At 43.3% G+C, this 21476-nt stretch overlaps 1 protein-coding gene across 2 annotated transcripts in view; it reads right to left on the bottom strand.

Annotated features, from left to right (window-relative positions):
* The window catches only part of LOC105916411 (semaphorin-4B), a 77347-nt gene that overhangs the window by 18661 nt on the left and 37210 nt on the right, over positions 1–21476 (bottom strand). For both annotated transcript variants that reach the window (XM_036136251.1, XM_012850932.3), the window contains exons 3-5: positions 3819–3979; positions 3532–3594; positions 2382–2480 (exon numbers count right to left, since the gene is read on the bottom strand). In XM_036136251.1, coding sequence (XP_035992144.1) covers positions 2382–2480; positions 3532–3594; positions 3819–3979 — 323 coding nt within the window. The remainder of the gene's footprint in view (positions 1–2381; positions 2481–3531; positions 3595–3818; positions 3980–21476) is intronic.

The following is a 21476-nucleotide window of genomic DNA, read 5'->3' as shown; positions in this document are numbered from 1 at the left end:
AAAAAAAAGCTTTAAACCCTAGAAATGCCGTGATGAAAACTTTGGTCAATCAACATACATTGTTTTATGGGCAATGCATGTTTTATTTAAGATTAAGCAAATTAGCGTGTGCGTGTTATACTAATCAGAAACTAAATAGGCTCATGAGGTCATCTTTAGACCAAATGGTCAAACGAATATTTGGCAACGGTTGAACAAAAGTTTTTCTTGGCAAAAAAGCCAAATAATTTAATAGTTGGGTCATGCACCCCCACAAATCCACAACTAGACAACAGAATACGTTTAGAAAAAATAGTCAGCTAAAAATCCAGACCTTCACGTGAATAAAATGCGACATTAAACACCAATTACACCTGAATACAATAACTTCAACCACCTGGTGCACATATTTTACAGATTACCTCTAAAGTTTAGCTTAATTTTTTAATCATAAAGAAGAAAAAACTTAATATACCATATGATGCTGTTCATGGGAGCTTTAATTTACCCAGCTGTGATCTGGTGATTGGTTTTATCCCAATTAAAGATGCCATCAGAAAATGGCCTGTGACCAGAATTGTTTGATCTTCAGCCGAACTGGACCTGGCCAGTTGGTCAAAAACTGAAAAATCTAGTTCAGTGACGGCACCATATCTAAGTACTACCAAACTTAGGCTGGTAATGACACTGAATATTGTTGCTGAGTGAAGATGACTCCAAGTTAGCTAATTTCAATTAGTGAGCTGTTTAACAATGGAGTCAGAGAATGCCAAGAAATACAGGGAAATGGTATTTTCTACAACCCGTTGAGAAACGTCCGTGGTCCGGTCAGTATACGTAACAGTAAGAGAGAGCAAGACTTTAGTGGATAACAGGAAGGTGCTCTGTTTTATCATTCTGAGCTTTCAACCATTGTCTGTTATGGAACATGCAGCATTTGGAAAGGTCAATCTTTTGGAAATAAACAACAATTGAGGTGAGGTACATTCTGGGAGTCCATACAGCGTGGAGACAGCTGTATTAGAGCAGGAGTCAGCAACCTTTTTGAAACTGAGAACATTGGTGTTGTCATACGAAGGGCTACCAGTGCTGACCAATGAACTAGAAGAGTTAGAGTTTATCTTAACTGTTATGTAAAATAAACACATTTTTCATGCGTTGTTACGGATATAGTCATTTTTAAATCTATATAAATACAACTGTGAATAAACAGGAAGAGTAATGGAATAAAATAAAGTTTTACATGCATCTCATTGGCGGGTTGCACTGTTTTTAGAACAGGCTCATGGGCACCACCTGTGGTCCTGGGGGCTACATGGTGCCCGTGGGCAGCATGTTGGTGTCCCCTGCATTAGAGATTAGTCCTCGCACACAGCATGAAGGCTAAAGAGATACATTTTGAATCTTGCTCCTTTCTTTTTTTATATAATAAAGAAAGAACAATAAATGAGAAATCAGAATAATGTATAATCTGTAGCAGCAGGTAAATAAAAATGAGAAGTTGGAAATTAAAAAAAAACGAGGGAGGGTTACTGTAATGTAATGGCTGTCTGTAATAAACTGACATTGGTGGAAAAACCGACAGTGATAACAATCGCTTGCTCCAGTGATCAAGTCAGACAGGACAGTCCACGTGGCGCCCTGGATTGGACAGTGCTCTCATGCTTCTTCATTATCAAATGTTTTAGTCTGAGCTTGTTTTAGTTCCCGTCCGTCATCCTGATTGTTTAGTGTCTCTTCCAGGCCTCAGTGTCCCGTTACACTGCTCCCAAAGTCCCCCGCGTCTGTTTGGACGAGTGCTAAAACAAACCATTTATCAGCGGTAATATTAGGCATCTCAGAGACTATATTGTTAGGAATAGACACATACACATGTGTACACACACAGACTTTTGTCAACATGATGAGTGCCGCTGTAGACCCTACTTGCTTTGAATCCCAGCTCAGGGCCCAACGTCCTGCCAAGTCATCTCAAATCCGAGACATGCCGTGCTTTCCCTCCACTTTGACGTCAAAGCTGAGAGGCTAACTCCCCCCTTGTTCTGAAGCAAAGCAGGCTGTGAGCTGAGCTGACAAGCTCCAATGCTAAAAATCAATGTCACGTCTTCTGGTAGTTACGTTCAAATCTGACGTTCTTGACAAATCTACCACTTCGTTCCTTTCTAGGAGGCTCAGTACCTCCCCTGTTGCCTTGTCTGGCTAAAGAACCTCAGCAGGATTTACTTTTACTTACACAAAGATCCAGCAAAGACACAGAGGATGAAAAGGACTGAATTTTGACTTTTATTTAAATAAATAAAAAGCCTAACATTAAGCATGCTAATGTAAAAAGAGAGTTTTTTTATGGTTAAATGGCAGGCTTTGTTTTTGAACAAAGGATAGAGTGAGAGGTCGATACTTACTATGTAGGCACAGATGGGACTGAAGGCGTAGGTACCGCACACATACAGATGAGTGCTATTGAGCCGCAGCAGAATTTTGATGTAATTGAAGCAATCGGTCTGGATGGGAACAAAACGGAGAGAGAGAGAGAGTCTGGTTCAGAAAGTCACAAGAAATCTAAAGACCCGAGGGCACATGCTGAAACGCCCGAGAGGGGGCATCAACGATACTCGCAGGGCTCCCCCACATGTTCGACATCAATATTCCCCCCTGTTCCAGTCCTTTCCAGTCTCATTTTAAGCACATTTTAGGTTTTTGTACAGCGGTCAGGCTTTGAATATGGAACCCAAAAAAACTGCGCGCTGATTAACGGATTAACGGATGAATGAACTGACATAATAGAAGCACAGGTGGATTGATAGATGGATGGATGGATCTACAGATAAATAATCTAATGGATGCATACTGGAAAGTTAAATGGATGGAAGAATAGTTGGATGGATGGATAAAATGAATTGCTGAAAGGAATGGATAGACATACTGAAAACGGACAATCAGATTGATACAGCAGTCTGGATACATGGATGGATAGATAAATGTTTTAGTGACAGCAACAGGTGAAAATAATATCGTTCCAAGCTTTATTTTCTTTTTCCATATGTATCTAGACCTGGAAGACACTTGAATCCTGTTGCTTTTGCAGACTTTTTTTCAAACTGAGAATGGGGGGGGGGGGGGGGGGCTTCGCAGGATGTTTGACAGACCGCTCCTCAAACACTGTGGGGAAAACCTGCCAGCCTTACAGAGCGGTTGCCTGCAGAGCTTTGTGTAATACAGACAGAGCTGTGCACTGCAGCAGGCGGATTACTGAGGCTTCTCACCCAGGGACACAACAGCTGGCATGACAACAAGGTAACAGGGCTGACTGAAGAAGAAGAAGTTACACCCCCCCCCCACCACCACCACCACCACCACCCCATCCCCGCCCACGGGAGCCGGCAGACTTGATGAATCCGTTTGTTTCTGCTGGAAAAAGGTTTGTCAGCTCTGCGCTCATGTTATTGCCTCACATGTGAAGCAAATAGGAGATCGCGAGGGGAACGCCAAACACACGGAGCGGGATTAAAAAAAAAAAAAAAGAATAGTGACAGGTTTTTCTTAATCGCTTACCTGCAAGTTTTTTCCTTTAAAGCTGCACTCCTCTCTTTTTCCAGCAGGAGTTCCCCATGTGAGCTGATGAGGAGAGATTGGGGTTGGAGGGGTGGAGAGGAAAAGCTGAATTGGTCAAATGAAATTGAGGTAACCATAGATAAATGATACCATAAATGCCCATCTCTACAGCCCCCCCGTCCCCGTCCCCATATATGGTTCAACTTCAAGTAAACCAACTAAGGAAATTAAAAATGTAAAAGCCAGCCTTCCTAGTTGGGGTCTGTCTGGCCCACCGCCGTGCTTACGTTCTTTTGCAGCTTGCTCTTGCTGATGTCCGAGAGGCTGAGGGCGAAAAGCGCCTCCCTGGCTCCGACGTACAGCATGTCGTCCTCCTGGCTGAGCAGCAGAGACGTGTAATTGAAGACGCCACCCACTGAAAATCTCTTGGCGGATCTCTCCTTCGCATCTGGACGGAGAAAGAAATCAAAACGCACGCACACAAACAGAAGGAGACAGCAGATTATTATCACAGAGAAGGACGGGACAGGACAGGAGGGGAACAGAGGGGTACAGAACATGTCCCCGGGTCCATGGAGTACAACCGGAGCTCAGACGCTCTCGCTTTTCTGGTTCTTCACAGGGGATAAGGGATTAAAGCTTTCCTTCCTTCCGCTTCTTTCTTCGTAAGAGTTTTTAATCTTATGAGCTCGTTATTGCACGACAACACCCATCTGCTCCACCCACAAATGACCTCCTCAAATCAGTATGAAATGACATCTGAGAGGAAGCTGCAATCTCTCTAAACCTGTAGAGGTTGTTCTGTCTTTTTAATGAAGTCAGCTTTTTTTCACCCCCCTTCTATCTAGAGGGCCATCTGAAAACCCATTTAGGTTTTTTTTTTTTCTCTTCCAGGGGGTCCATGAGTCACAACAGAGCCACCACATTATGTCACACCGTACCCGTTTCCTTTTGCTTCCATTTAGGCTGCTTGTATATTCCGGTGTTCATGTAGAAAACAGCAGTGCAAGTAGACAGTAATATCTGACACCAGCCTTGAGTCTGATTGTAATGACTAGAGTGGTGGTAATGGCTTACTGTATGCAAAAAAAAAAAAAAAAAAAAAAAACCTCAGGGGGAACGAAACAAGTAAAACTGGCTAAAAAAAACAAACCGTGATCTTCACAATTCATTTCAATCTTGGCAGACATATTTTTATGCATGGGTTGGTATGAGATTCCCATAACCTTCAGTAAAAATATTATGGTGTTACAGAGTTTACACGAAGATGTTAAGTATACTATAATGCAATAAAACAAACAAACAAGAAAACCCACTACAGTCCTTCTGCGGCTAAAATAATATATTTGTTGTAAAAATTGGAACAGTGGGGTTTATAAAATGTATGAGTTTTGATTTTGATATTTGGATCAAAAAAGCAATTTGCAAATTTAAAGGTATACTATGCAACCGGGGTTGATTTTCCAGCGAGGCTCCCCCCAGAGGGCGAAAGTAAAAGTGCACTGTAGTAAAGATGCTCAGCTGTTCTGGTTTCTCTGTCAAGCCAGGCGCGGTTGTTTTGAGCTTAGCAGACAGGCAAATGCAACGAAAAGTGGAAAAAACGGCAGTACAAACAATGACTAACACAGTGAAGGTATGAACATCAAGCTTCCCGCAGTGCTATCTTGGCGAGGCGGTCGCCGCGGCCAGTTTTATTATTATTATTATTAATTTTTTTTTTTTTATGTTGGCGAGACGCTACCGCCACCGCCTCGCCAAGCGGTAGCGTCTCGCCAACATAAAAAATAAAAATAATATTAATAATATTAATAATAATAAAACTCGATATGCTTGCATGTTTATTTGACGTTAACACGCGGTTCTTTGTTGTTGCTTTCGCGCGTGCATATAGTGAATGGCAGGGCAAAAACACATGGAGTTCTCGCCGTAAAGCGAGACTTCTGAGCCTGTGTGTGCGGGCCGAGGGCTCTTGCAATAGCGTACCGTGCACGTGAGGTCACCCTCTCAAGAGCAACGCCCCTTTTGCCGCTTAGGTAGGACATACAGGTAGAGAACGCCCATAGCAACCAGCTATTAGACGCGCAACAGAAACAGCGATATGACCGACTTTACAGCCGTTAAACTTTCCCAAGACGATGTTCCAGGCACACGGATTACTGGTCGCACTGTCGAAGAACACACCAACCTTCAGCTCAAACGATGGCTTGAGGTTCGAGGGCTTAAAAAGACTGGAAAACTGGCCGACTTGATCGAACGGTAAGCTTTTTTTTTTTTCCCCTGCGCGGCGGTCATGGCGTCGTCGGCCGTTTTTTTGTTTGTAATCACCGTCCAGGGATCGGTATATGTTTAATGTTTGTCTTATTTGAAATGTTTTTGAGTAAGCTATCCTGGTAGCAGGCTATCATGTTAGCGCCTGCTACCATGATAGCCTATATGCTATTATGGTAGCAGGCGCTACTTTATTAACATGTCGGCCACCAAAATACTCTTACCTTGACTTGATGTCGCTGGAATTGGGTCAGGATGTTCTTCGGTTGTGCCCTTTCCTCCGACAAAATGCTTGCTACATATGTACTTGAATTTGGTAACTTTTTCCGGGTTGAACTGTTGTGTAGGCCGACCGCCCCGGTGTTCCAGCGCACACATTTCTCCTTGGCAGTCTTGAAGAAAACATCCTTCATATGCGGCCGATCAGCGTACCTCGAGTCGCTGTTGCACGTTCCATAGCAACAATGTTTAAAAACCATGGTCTTAGATTTGGAAAAAGCAGTCGTTTACCGAGTAAAACCAAGGGTAACGCACGTCTCTTTTACAGCGACACAGCGGCGGACTATGCAAGCTCGCCCTACTGCGTACCACGTGATGTGACGTCATCGTGACGTTACGTTTCTAAAAATAGCTCGCTCGCGGTACGCCATTGCAAGTGCAGGCATTTCCCCCACAGACCACCAGGGCGGCCGAGAAAACCTTTGTTCGACCTGAAATGACTCATTTAATCATCCAAAACGGTATGGAACACATTAATTAACTGAAAAATGTTGCATAGTATGCCTTTAATAGCAGTAATTAAGTAAATGTTCTTATTGTATCTTTCTGCCGTATCCTTAGGAATATAACAGACCGTTTTTAGCTGCTTGAACAGGTTATCTGCTGGTGTAGCCATTCACATTTAACGTGTGAGCAAATGTTAAAAAAAAAAACTCAGTGTCACATAAGTTCTAAAATACTTTATTCAAGAGTTACACTGGGTGACGTTAATCATCCAGGCATTAAATGAGGATGATATATCCCCCTCCCCCAATCTATTGTTTGCATGTGAAGAACCAGAAAGCCAGTTCACATTTTAACCCTTCTGCAGGGCAGAAAAAGTCAAAGAAGGCATCCCACATTCATCTCCAACGCCCCAGGTGGTGTGTTGGACCAGAATGCAAATAGAGGCAGAAAAACCTCAATAAATGTTTACAACCCTCGACATAAACTTCTCAACGCGCTCACAAATGGTTCATCTCGCACTCAAGGCAGTTTGGCAAATGATCATCTTCCCCTGGTGGGAGTGAAAGCCAGCTGTGCAAGACGCATCCCGTCCAGATTCAAACGCTGGGCCCTTTCCACATCAACAAGCCCTCGTTCTCTTTTTAAAAAAAAACAAAAACGCAGTGACATCTGGAGGCAATCAGGACCGGGGCCTGCCACTAAAATCAAGGGGCGGGGGATAAAAACGTCCCTTTGTCATTGGGTTTGGAGAAGGGAAGAAAAGAAGAGTGGTTTACTTTAAGAGGTAAAATAAGCCTGTTAAAGTTTCCTTAAATGATTATAAAGAAGGTAGCCTCAGACTAGGGCAGACCCTGCAATCGGCTGACAGGGGAGTGCCATCTCTCCTCCCAACGGGGGGGTGAGGGGGATATCGTGGCCTGATTGTCAAGGCTCCCGTGGGTTTGGGACATTCACTGGAACCAGAAAGCCGCCTCTGCTCAGCATATTAAAACTCTCTGACATAAATCACAGTGACAGTCTCTCAGACAATGGAATAACGAGCGGTGGAGAGCAAACTCATGAAACTTTGACTCAGAGGGGAGACAAAGAGTATTATGGGGGGGGGGGTGGGGTTGGGTCCGCGGGAGTTGTGGTGACCAGAATGATTGCATTGGGATCTTGACCTATAAGGAACAATGATGCAGACTGAGAAAGGGACGAAGAAGAAGAGAATTCAAAGCCCCCAGAACAACTGAAGGCCAGACAGTAAAAAATGTCAAGATGCAGCCGTTTGAAGAGATGTGCAGCGATGCCGCGGAGCGATTCGGTGTTTGGGCTTGTTTGCAGCAGAAGGTTGCACGTCCTCGGATATAAACCGTTAGACTTGGCTGCCATTCATCACCAAGTGGTTTAATCAGCTGGCTGTCAGCGGGTCAGGCTCCGAGCCTACGCCAGTGATCACTGCGCCTACCATCAACACGGCCCCTGCATCGTCTGTGTTAACATGCTAAATTGGTAAGCTCCACTGATCGACTTAACTACAGCCTGAGGGTCAAAGCGAGGAAAATAAAAATCAGAGCTGATGCATTATCAGAAGTTTACAGCAAGAAGGATGCGAACTGCATTCAGTACAGCAGAGCGAGGCCTCCATGGATCAGACTAGTTTGTCCAAAACATCCAGCCGCTGTTGAGTTTGGAGCCCAAGTCAACGCCTCAAACCCCTGCCTGTTCTCTTCACAACCTTCCTGAGCCAGTTTTGATTTTTGGCCGGGCACATTGTCCTGCTAGCAGAAACGATAGCCAGCAGTAAACACATGAGAGGACATAACTGGAGTGCAGTTATGGTGCGGTGGGAAGTACGTGTCCAAGTAACATCAACATGGATGGCAGGACCTAAAGAATCCCAGCAGAACAAAAAATGACCCCCCCACCTCCCGCGGGGCTTCCAGGTGCCATGGGCTCTCCAGCTGAGGAATGCAGATGCCCCTAGCCATTCACGGATTGGATAAGGAAAATAGAAAATAAATAAAATAAGCCCAGCGAGGGTATTTATCTTCAGGCCACCTTCTTCCACTGCTCATTGGCCCGGTTCTGACGCTCTTCTTCCCCTTCTTTATTCTTCCAGTGGTGAACAAGGGCTTTGTACGGTCACCTGACTGACCTCATTGGTTCCACAAAATGACGATACAAAAAAATGAATTCCTTGCAAACAAAAGTCAGCTTATCAATACAGTGAAAATCACAAAACACATTTATTTTCTTGCTTTGGCTGAGTACCAAATGACTAATGGACTTGTGTCAGTCAGTGGTCCGGTAGTTGTAAACCTCTGGTGTACATAGTTAATAATAGGTTGTCCTGGTTGTTTGAACCATCCTCCTCCACACTTTGATTCAATCATTGTGCATCGCTCTCGTAACGGCCACCTCTTATTTTTGCAGCACTATTTGTCTTTATGAAGCTATGAGTGTCCGCTAAAGTACCTCTAGAAGGGCATGACTGTTAAGATATTTGTAATCATCACTGAAATTTTTACCTCAATATTTTCTGGAAAGTTTTTTTTTTTTTTTAAGACTAAATCGTCCCGATCCCTGCGGGCCAGAAACAAGAACAGCTACGGTTTCAGAGATGTTCTGACCCAATGTGACTCTCATCAAACTTGCCCATTTTATCCTCTTCTAACACATCAGCTTTGAGAATAAAATGTTCCAGCACAGCCTAATGTATTCCACCACGGGGTGGAAAGGACAAAGTGATGACCAGTACATAACGTCCAACACATCTAGATCAAGACTAACCTTGAGTAACATTTAAGATTCAGATAAATATTAAACTCTTCTGGTACAATCTATGGTAGGGCTGCAAGTGATGAGACTGGGCTACAAGGTCAGGGCTAATTCTTTTTGGGTAGAAATCATACCGTCCCATCATTTTCGTAAAAAAAATAAAATAAAATAAGGATATATGGGCAAAGGTAACCCAACTTGGAGGTCATACACCCAAAATAGCTCCGTGATAACATGCAGCTTCTGAGTCCATTCATTCGTGTCACACTACAGCGTGCTTAATCAACGCTAAGCTAACATCTCATAAGAGTGCCCGTCTGCAGATGCTGTGCTGCTGAGAAACACATGCCAGCTACTTGGCAAACAACATGCCGCAGAGCAAAGGATAAAAAAGAAAGAAAAAAAAAGGGGGCAGGATCACATTTTTTCCCCCCTCTTATTCCAAAGTTTAAACAGCACGTAAAAGGCGGGGTGACGGATTGGCTGCATGGCAGGGGCTACGCTTGCCAGGACTCTCCTGAAAGCTGAGTGTAAACATGCCCCAGATTTACTATGGCAGCATGAGCCGAGTCACAAGGCAACGGGGTAACAAGGGCAAAGTGGTTCACTTTGAGCCCGGCTGGGAAAACTAAAAGCAGAACACAACTTCTCCCGAAGGGAAGAGAGAACAAACAAAATAAAAAAAAAATAAAAAATAGGACTTGGACATCTGCAGTCCAAGGCTACAGCGTCGTGCACCGACTCGGACATGATTTGACAACAGGCCTGATAGCAACAGCGGGGATGAAAGAAGCCAACTTCAAGGTCATCCGATGATTGCCATTGTTTTGTTGGGGAGTACAGGAGACAAAGGGAGAGACCTTGATTCCAGTCATGGCATAAAAAGGACACACACTGGTTACATGACGCAGTTCTGTTCGCCAAGATTAAGACTATTCACCGTGTTGGTAAAAGTGTGCATTTTCATTCCAACTTACCTTAAAAGCAAATAGAAACAAAAGGAACCAGACACCAAGTAGGTTTTGTGTTTGTTTTAGATTGTTGATGCTTTGTTGTTTTATTGCCATTTGTTTCGTTTTAATTTTGTGCAGAGTCCTTGAGTGTTACGAAAGACGCTTTGCAAATAAAATGCATTATTATTATTATTATTATTATTATTATTATTATTATTAATAATACTAACCAGTTTTCAATCACATCTGATCTCACCATAAACATGCATCAATAAAATTCAATTCAACCCATAGACTAAAAAGGTTAAAAAAAAGTTGCCCAATTAGCTAATCGGGTCCATCTGTGTGTAATGTAACCTCAGTATTAATCCAGCTGTTCAGTGAAGGCCTCAGAGGTTTGATAGAGAAAAATCAGTGAAAAAATCAGCATCATGAAGACCAAGGGACAAAGCAGACAGGTCAGGGATAAAACTGTGAAGAGCTTAAAAGCACAGTTAGATTGTAAAACAATATCTCAAGATTTGGACGTTTAGAGCTCTGCTAAATATGTCATCAGAAGATGAAAATAGCGTGGCATGACAGCAAACCTACCCAGACATGGCAACCTAACCCCACAGGCCGGCTAAGGAGAGACACAGCCAAATGGCCCATGGTAACTCTGGAGGAGCTGCAGAAATCAACAGCCCATAATGCAGAACTTTGTACTGATCATAAAAGCCAATAAAATACACTGAAAAGGTTTTGTTTGGTGCCCGTCCTGCTCATATGTGATAGTCTGTGGCCACCACAATTAACAGACATCTGCACCTTGAAGATGTTGAGCAGAGCACAAGAGCGAGCAGTGTCCAGTATTTTCTGACAGCATTGTGTTTGAGAAAGGTGTTCATTGTGCCAAAGGTCAACGGGGGCAGAAAAGCACTTGGGTAACCACAAAAAAACAACAACATTAAATGGATGGGAGGTGGAAATTTGATGCCATCTAATAAGTCCCAAAGTCTAAAGTGGAGAAGGCATGAAGTCAGTGATTCAAAACAAGGTGAAGACATTCTGATTGTGATGTGGTATTGTGTAATTAAAGGCTTTCAGGTCTCAGTCATGTACCGACCAGACACACGATCCGCTGCACCTGAAAGCTTACAAAATCCTAGATCCAACATTGGTGAGACAGAGAGACACTGTGCTGTCTGAGTGAACTGTTGAAACAAATATAGCAGCCCCAAAGACACAGGCATGGATAGATGGTATAATTTTCTCACATTACAAGCGTGTCTCTGCTTGTCTTGTGTGTGGGGAGACTTCCAAGACTCTTTATTTTTCTCCAATCTCTATGGTGGGGCTGGTGGATATCAAAATGTTGCTCCTGCATCCTGTGTGAAGCCAATAACACCATTCATGAATGCAATGTTTGGCCAAGAATCATCAAGGAAGAGGGTTTATAGAGCTGTGAGAGGTGGAACATCACTAAACTGCTAGGAGGACACTTGAGAAGAAGGAAAGTGGTGATAAACATATAGCTGGACTCAGAGGAGAAGCCAAAAATCCGATCTGATCCCACAGTGAAGCTGTTCAGACCTGCTACTAACGTCCAACCTTGGATTTTATAGTGTGATCACAATCATTGCTCAGTACACCCTCAGGGGTGGTCTTGGACACTTATCTGAATTTATTTAGCAGACAATACAGCCCTGGGCACACTAAAGGACCAGCATGACTGGACTCCACTCAAGCCATGGACTTATTACCCCAATGCAATTTAAAAACACAAGCCTGCCAGTCCTTATCTGCATATTGAGCGGGTAATTGCACCAACACAAACACTCTGTTCTGCTTTGTCAGCAACTCTGGTCCATGACGCCTGTCCAACCTGACATTTACGAAAGATTTCCAAATAGGAGATTTTTTATTTTTTTTAAAACTCAGACATTTATCCGGAGTTTAATAGAAGCAATGATGTTCAGATACACTTTGCACCTCGCCTTCTGAGACGTTTCATATGGGAGTATTTGACATCTGCCTCACTTTGCTCAGACTGTTCTCAATCATAAACTACTTCAGCTGAACAGAAACAAAGGTTGAATAGCAGAAGTGATAGAGATACCACAATATTTCTCTTCAGAGTGATGCCTGTCTCACAGATTGCCACATAGTTGCTATCAACTTGTGACTTCACTCTACAATAAATGTAGGACATTGTTACGAGATGACTTTACACATCTGAGAGTTTTATTTAAAGGATAAAAGGGAGGAGCTTGAGTGTTCGCCCCGTTGTGTTGATGAACTCCAGTTATAAAAGTAGACTGGATCTCACTAAACAGAAAAATTAGCAGGGTAAAGCTGATGGCACGTGGCTGAAAATAAATGGGGAATACTTTATTGCTTAAAAGAACGATAAGTAAGATATTGTCTGTAAAATCAACCTCAATAATTCTCATTTGTCACCTGGAATGGACGTAACATTCTCTATAAACAATCGGCCCTCTCCATCAACAATGTCAAGTCTTTCTCCTTTCAAACCTAGAGGTAGAGTCTAGAACTACTTTGGTGCAGAGTGTAACCCGTGTTTACTTCCTGGTTCCTGAGCCAATCATATGAGAGTTCCCAGGGTTCCTAAAACAGAGCGCAGCATTTGGTATTTTATTTTGGCAAAGGCTTATAAGCAAGGCCTATAAACATGGAAGCCAGTAAGAGAAGCAGACTAGAAATAGAACAGAATACAACATCATATATCTATCCTGTCTAAGTAAAAATTCACAACAGCAACACACTGTTTAAAACCGTTTAAAAAAAGCATTACATTATGACTGGCAGGCTGTTAGGGTTTAGGGTCAAACTTTATGTTAAATCTGTACTTTTAGAATGCATTCTCTATAGACCCCGCTACCATTGGTGAAATCTAGACATATTTACTGCAGACATCCTCTGTTTATAAATGATAACTAGAGGGAATGTTTAGCTTTAAAAAGATGTTCTTTATGTTGACATCTGGCATGTGACGGTATACTCAAAAGATTCAGCCTAATTGTGACAGCACTTGATCATGGCTTAGGACAAAAAAAAAATTACACGCATAACATCAATAGATTTACTGGAATATCCTGCACGGTCTCTATATTCTTTCAAACCGATTTGAACCTTGGCATTATTAGTGAGAACAACCTCCCTCAAAATTGTGCTGTTTTCCTTCGAAGAAAAAAATAAATAAAGGCTTGTCTTTCTAAAAAGCAAATGTAGTAATGAATGCATCGTCTCATAAGCGTGATGTTTCAACACACCCCTACTAAACAGTAGAAACAAGACATGCTGGGGAATCAAAGTTGAGGGGTTGCATCAATAAAATATGAACCTGTGTTTGGATGACTTCAACCTTTCGGATTGTGTGTGTGTGTGTGTGTGTGTGTGTGTGTGTGTGTGTGTGTGTGTGTGTGTGTGTGTGTGTGTGTGTGTGTTTTACTTTGCTACCTGGAACCCTTAGGTTATAACTCTTCAGCAAGGGGAGTAGCCTTGGCTCCCTGAGGTTGCAGCAGCCCCAGACAGACACCAGGCCTGACCACAGGAGCTATACATCCGACACTGAGGCAGGTCAGCAGTGCAGAAGCCCTCAGGCCAGAGAGACATAAGAAGACCCCTCCAGTGTACTGAAACCCCCTACCTCATCCAGGTCAAGCCCTGCAACACAGTCACCCTTGCAGCTGCCGAGGCCATGCCCAGCACCAAGGAGGAATCCCACCCCCAGGCACCCTAAATCTGGCGGGCAGGCGTCGGCATTTAAACAGTAGCCGTGCTCAGACAGGGGTGATCTCTGTGCCATCCTGACCGCTCCAGGGAAGTCTAGGGAGAGGCACCTCTGCCAGAGTCCAGCTCAGTCCCTGCAGCTCACAGTGGGGCGGGAACATCAGAAAACCTGCTCAGTATTGGCTCATCAGTCCCCACTGAGCCAATGCTGAGCTGGGGCAGGAACAAAAGAGAACCCGTATAGACTCACTGAACTAGCAGCAACAACAACAAAAAAATAATTCAAAGACAATTGGACCAATGGTTGCATAAGTCTTTGTCATACCGTTTTACCACCAGCAACATCTACAGAGAAACACGTCATTAGGATGACTGAGGACACTTGAGAAATGTGCTTAATGAATTACATTATAGTATTTCTACAGCTCGGCCAAGTGTATCCGAGCGGGGAAATAAAGCCATATGTCTGGTTGCTACCAAAATCCAGCTGGCTTGAACGTTATTACAGATGGTTTCTCTGCAGCTAGACTCCCTTCGATGCACTGTACAAACCGATGCCCACTTGTCTTTCTTTTTTTTTTTTTTTTTTTGCTTCCAGTTTATGAAGAGCCCTCACTTTTGGACTGGCCTGTTAAAGGTCTTTCAAGTGGTGCCACATCATCCAAACACAGCCCTCTGCCATGTTTTCCATGTGTATGTGAAGTCCCTGGAGAGGCTCTTGATGAGAAGAGCGGGTTGGAGTTGCTCCATCTCTCCTGCTCTGCACTCACCCGCAGCAGTGACTGAGGAGAAGAAGCGTCCAAACATATGGATTTACACTCTTTGCTGAATATTTACCTTTCCTTACACGTAGGTTTAGCTGAGCGGCCACTTCCACTCTTGCCCTTTCACGGATAAATTTAATCCTCGTGGCCATGATGCTACGAGGAGCCCGGTGAGCACAAGGATCGCTGGATTAGTCAATGTATTTGTGGATAAGGGTTTATTCAGCCGTTCTTCGGTTTCAAAACAACCCCGAAGGAGGCCTGTTGTTGCCGCTTTAAAGGAAAAGTGGTCAGTTTAATGGTATCTGTTGGCAATATCTACAATATTCTCTGGCAAGCCCAGTGAGAAGTGTTGCAGTCTCTTTTTCTGCATGCATGTTGATTATGATGAGGCATGTGGAGCGTGTTAACGTCCTGGATTAGGATTTAAAAAAAAAAAAAAAGTTCTGGCTTTTAATGAGGGATGCACATGAGGCCTGGTCTTACACTTCCAGATGTGCCTCAATCCAAACGTAAAGTTTTCTTTGGAGCAAATATAGTTGTACTCAATGGCAGAGTTTCCTGCAACATTGCACTCTACCCGTCTCATGATGGGCCGATAAATTGTAATCCATGTTGTTCAAACACTGGCCTGTCTAAGACAAACATACAAAAACACTGCCATTAATCAAGAGCATCATCAATAAGTTGATTTACTACCGTGATTCGACAGATTAGGGGAACTTGTCTACATTAATTAAACAGGGATCCATCTCAAGGGTTTATATTTTTGCTAATTTTGATAGATATGGCTTACGTCTAATGGAAATCCAAAATGTAATTTTTTTTGGGGGCAAATTTGAATATTGCATTAGACCAAATTCAAAAATAATTTCAAAGCAGAGACATTACGTTATGTCCGACACAATCATGGGGAAAACCGCTGATTTTACACCCACAACAAGGAAAGTAAGCCACAAAAGGCCATTTCATGAAGAAGCCGGCTGTCCAAAGAGAGCCCTTTCCAAGAAAATTAATGGAAAGTTGAGTGAAATGAAAAAAAAAAGATGCTCTCCAGCTGTACAAACCATACAGTAACGCAGCTCTGCCCCTCCTCCACTTCCAACTTGAAGAAAGCTTCTCTACTTATGCCTTGCCAACAAGGCAAATTCGGGCATTATGAAGTATCTCCATTTGGGGAAAACACGGTTAAATATGTAAACAAAGAGGAGCACCACCCATCAATATTATTCAGGTTAAGGTGTTTCAAAACCACGGTTGGCAAACTTTGAACAGCATGTCTGACACGAAGCCCAAACTTGTTGCCATCTACAGTTTGATCCTTTTACATACATAGTGAACACAACAGTAACAGCTGAAGGGTTTATGGGATCAGCGCTTCCTGGGGTTTACTTACACAGCAGAGTTGATTTTAAGTTGTCATTCATGAGCCATAAGCAAAACCCGGGCATAAACCGATTATATACAGCATCAGCAAGACGAAAATAGCCTTCCATAAGACAAGAACACGCAGCACACTGGGATAAATGCTGCCTTTTTCATTTAAGTTGGATTGTCGGGGAAGGTAGAAACAAACAGTGCTTGCTTGATATCCAGATGAGTGCAAAAAGGTAAAGGGACTACGTTGATTTAGGAGACTCAAACAACAGGAGTGATGTACACCCAGCATTACACAAACCATATCAATCCAAGAAAAGAAAGCATCAATCTTTCCTTAAATGGCTGTAAAACAACCCCTATTTTTCTTGGACCCTTCATCACAGGAATACAAAAATCACCCAATGACACTCTAAGCTCACATTCCTCGCTGTCCTTCTCAATTAAGAGCAACACAAAGGCTTCTCACTGCCTGCCGTTTTCTTCAAATCAAAGCCCGCTGATGGAAATCTGTGCAGACCGAGCGCTTCTATACGTTCCCCGGAGCGTGCAAGCAACAAAGTCATTAAAACGTCTGAAACAAACGGAGCTGATGTGCTGTAATTACGCTCCATTGTTGCACCCGTTGTAGTTTTATGTGCTGGCACTTGTGAGTGCCACCTCTGCTGGAAGCCACAGGCTGCTTTCCTTTCAGGATCAGTGGGCGTGTCCTTGCTGGGTTTTAGGTGGGCATTGGAGCATGTCTAAAACCCCATGAGCATTTTATGTGACCCAAGCCAACTCTACCCCCCCCCCCCCCCCCCCCCCCACGCTCACTGGTTTTTTTTTCTTTCAGCCCCTCCTCTGCTGGTTGCTGAACTGCGATCCACACACTGCCAAGGTCAGAGGATTAGCATGCATGAGAGAGGGAACACAATATTCGCTAAACATTAACCTCACAGAAACTAGAGAGGACACCGTGTGGACAGACCAACCGTTTATCATAATCGGGAATCATTTTTTTTCCCGCACAGGAAGTTGAAGTGGAAAATCCTTACAGCGGCGGATCTTGCCACTATTCTTCCTTTTAGACCAAAATCAGTTTTTTTGGGATCCTGATGGATAAACAACACACAAATATATACTTGCTATGCTGCGCTTGTGGTGGAGACTCAACCTGAACCCAGATGAAGTAGTCAACCTTTATGACACTGAGAACCAGGGCCTTGACTTAGAGGAGCAGACTCTCATCCCATTTCATTTTCCCAGAGTCTGTGTTGGTTAGGATTTAGGGTACTAGTACAATCATCAGACAAAGAGCAATTCATAGACCTACAGCCTTTTTCCACTGGTACCTACCCAACAATCCACAGTCTGGGTCATTTTCAATTACAATTGTGTACCACCTCAGTGTGGGCGGGGCTGACATAGCAAGAAATGTGACGTGATCTGTATGCAACACAAACACCCACGGAGGACATGGATGCAATGGTAAACCTGCTCCTTAGTCTGCTGCTTTTAGTCGGATTCAAAAGACGAGAGCAGGAGAAGGCTGCGGCCAGCGAGATGAAATGATTTCGCTAAGTACAGAGGACCGTGGTAAGCCATAGAGCAGGGGTCACCAACATGGTGCCCACAGGCACCAAGTAGCCCCCCGAGAACCACATGTGGTGCCCACAAGCCTGTTCTAAAAAAGCTAAATCAACCAGTGTGCTACATCTAAAACCTTATTTTATTCCATTACTCTTCCTGTTTATTCACAGTTGCATTTATATTGATTTAAAAATGACTGTATCTATAACTAAGCATGAAAAATGTGTTTATTTTACACAAAGTTAAGGTGAAATTTGACTCTTGTAGTTTAAAGGTCAGTACTGGTAGCCCTTCGTATGACACAACACCAATGAAGTAGTTCTCAGTTTCAAAAAGGTTGGTGAGCCCTGATCTAGAGCGTTATCAAACCGAAGGGTACCAGCGAGACAATGTGTGAGGGTAAGATAATGGTACATAATGCTAGATTGATATAGTGGTCATGTACACAATGAGCCCAGCATACAAGGATTTAATGTTTGAAGATATTTGATGCTCTAATATGTATGCTTTGTGCGTTTAAGGTGGGGGTCCTGGTGCAAATGTATTGCTTCAGACATCCATCTGGACGTTTTAGGTGAGCCCCCCCCCCCAGTGCTCAGGTGTTTCATGAACACGGAGAGGTTGCAGAGCTTCAGGATGTCCGAGCAGAAGCTTAGCTTCCCGTGCAACAAACTGCATCCAGCTTGGGAGCAAAAAAGATACAACTTTCAGTGAATGTGCGCCCTTAAAGACGAAAGTGGTCATTGTATTGTGGAAAATCTCGTAAATGGCGGCCGTTTGGCTGAACCACTTCCAATTTTATTGGTTTGAACCACTCCAGCTGTTGTGGTGCTAGATGGTCCAGTAACTGCTTCAAGCTTCTCGGGACTTTGCTTACGGACACTAGTGAACACCAAAGCAATCATCAGCGGAGTCGCTCTTGTCAGTGACCGACCATCTTCAGACATTGGCCCAACTAAGCTCAGTTGGAACCCCGGCCACGTAGGTACCAGCAAAGGGGCTGGTATCAAGTAACCATTACTACTAGAAAACTCTAGTAACTGAGTAAGGTTGATAAGGTAGTAATGCAAAAGGGCCATCAAATAGATCACATGAAAGAGTAGCTGACATGGCAAGAGTAACCTAGGGTACCCTAGGTACTTTGAACTGCCTTGTTACTGAAATCTGCTATGCAAATAAACTTGCCTTGCCTTGTGGATCCAGGCCTGGGTTGAGAAAACTTACTGAAGAGCAGCTGATGATAGAGCATTGGTTCCCTAGGCTCAGCCAGACCTCGCCTAAAGAAGCTACAGGAAGATCCCTCCTGATTAACAGTGATACATGCTGCATGGCTGCTTAACCAACACTTACTGCTCCAAGCCTCCTGATAATTTGTGCTGCCCTGCAGCCTGGAAAAGCATAATGAAAAACAGACAAGCCCTCCTCTCGCCTCAAAAACCCTTTCACTCGCTACACGTGAGATTAGGCTGCTCATTAGGAGAGAAGGAAGGAGCAAGAGAAGAGAAATTGAGGGAGGAAAAAAAAAAAGTTAAAGGACACTCTTCCAGGAAAAGGGCAAGGATCTCCTCTTAGGAAAATATACAGGGACCCCTTGTTCTTACAGGCAGGACACACCAAAAATGGAGGTCCTGTTCTAAATCAACAGAGCAGGCTGAACAGAGTTTGCTCTTTAGAAGAAACTTTCAGCACAGCAGTAAAGTTGAACACTTTGTTTATGAAAAATGTGCAGTCGGTGCCAATGACAGTTTGTACAGATATAATCAAAACGTGCTGCCTTACACGTGTTTTTCATGTCAGAGCAGAGGGAATTTAGACTATTAGCGTCGAGCGAAAGGAACAAAGCGAGCGGACAAATACTGATCCGCTGGGAACCAGTCAGTTTAATCAATCCAGTCTCTTTACACTAAAAGAACGGGTTTCTTCTTAATGGAAAATGATGCCAAATAGGGTGGTGGATTTGACACCCAGTGCAGTTGGCTGAGAAATACAAAAAAAAACAGGCACCAGAATGTGTTTTTAGCACCGCTTTCCAGGAAGCAGCACAGATCTTTACAGCTGTAAGCGCCTATATTCTAGCTACCGTTGGACTGCAGCGTCTCCCAGCATGAGAACAGAGAAACCGATTTTAAGGAGCAACCTGTTGGTCATGAAGGACTGCCGTTTCATAAATAATGAAAAGTGTTAAGAGAGGCTTTCCTGAGCAAACAAAAAAAAAAAAAGGTAAATTTACCATGAGAGGCAAACCTGAACAGCACTCCTGTTTGTCATAAGCTCCCACCGTGCATCAATCAATTACTAAAAGGCTGTCAGCTGAACAAATGCTCAAAAAAACATCAGCCTGCTGTTAGCTTACAAAGCTTAATCCACACTCCTTATGTATAGTTTATGCGGCGTGATTACATTCAATGGTGCAGTCAGCTGCAGAAAGCTTTTCAATTTAAAATCGGTAAATAGACAGGGGAAGCATTCTGTTCTACTTGAGTAGCAAATTGCTGTGTATTACTCAAAAAAAGGGCAATTGGAGGCAGAACGGAGGAGAAACCTTTCTGGACGTTGTCGTAGCTCCACAGAACTGCGTGCTAAGCCTTCCAAACAAGATTTAAAACACCATGTGTTTACACTTGCTTCATGCTCTGTAGCATACAATTCCTGTCTTCATAACCCTTTAACTCTTTTCCATGTTGTCACAGACCAACACAGAGCTCATGTTTGCAAATCGATCCATTTTTTTATTTATTTTTTTTACACAAAAGGAAAAAAAGGAAATAAAACTGGAAAATGCTGCTGTAGATTTGTTTAGCATTTTTCGCACGCAAGCATCTATTTTGTAGATTTTTTTGCTGCAATCACAGCCTTTTGAGGGTCAGTCTGCCGGCTTTGCACATCTACAGACGGACCTTCCACCCCCACACCGCCACCTCCTCCACCTCTTCTTTGTAGAAACAGCTCAAGCTCTGTCAGATTAGATGAGGGCGCGCTTGTGAACAGCAATTTTCACGTCTCGCCACAGATTCTCAATTGAATTTAGGTCTGAACCTTGACTAGGCAGTGCCACCATAAGAATATGCATAGATCTAAAACGTTTCATTGTAGCTCTGGCTGTATGATTACGGTTGCTCTACTGCTGGGCGGCGAACCTCTGAGTTGGTCTGAAGCGTTTCGCAGCCCCATCCAGGTAACCAGCTTAAGAAAAGCCTCCACACAACGTGGCGCTGCCGACCTTATACTTAAAGCTTTGGATGGTCTGTTCGGTGTTGGTGTGCAAAGTAAATCTTCCTTCCTACATATAGTGTTATTTACATGCAGGCCATTTTTTTATGGCTTTTCTCTCACCCCTTTTCAGTAAAGGACAAATCTAAGGAGTGCAAGACCAACACTTTTCTTGTCCTATGCCTCCAAAGTCGTGCATCTCTGCAGCTCCTCCACAGTTACCGTGCATCTCTTAGCTTCTCTGATCAAAGCTCTTATTGCCCCCTCCTGTGAGTTTAAGTGGATGGCCACAGCTTGGTAGGTTTGCAGTTGTACCATAGGCTTTAATTTTCAGATGATGGATTAAACAGAGCTCTCTGGGGTGTCCAAAGCTTTGGATGTTATTTTATACCCTAGTTTAGTGTAAAAAAAAAAAAAAAAAAAAAAAAAAAAATTACATTACAATATTCTAAAGACATGAAATAAGAAGTTCAGGAGTATGAATATGTTAGAAATGCACTGCGATAGTGCAGACAGGGTCTAGCCCCCCAGTCTTTTCATAAAAGCTCAAAATGAAAGAGCACAGGCAACAGATCTTGTG

The sequence above is a fragment of the Fundulus heteroclitus genome, chromosome 4 (genome assembly GCF_011125445.2).
Source record: "Fundulus heteroclitus isolate FHET01 chromosome 4, MU-UCD_Fhet_4.1, whole genome shotgun sequence".
In the NCBI taxonomy this organism is placed as follows: Eukaryota; Metazoa; Chordata; class Actinopteri; order Cyprinodontiformes; family Fundulidae; genus Fundulus; species Fundulus heteroclitus.
This window is presented reverse-complemented; position numbering and strand designations above follow the sequence as displayed.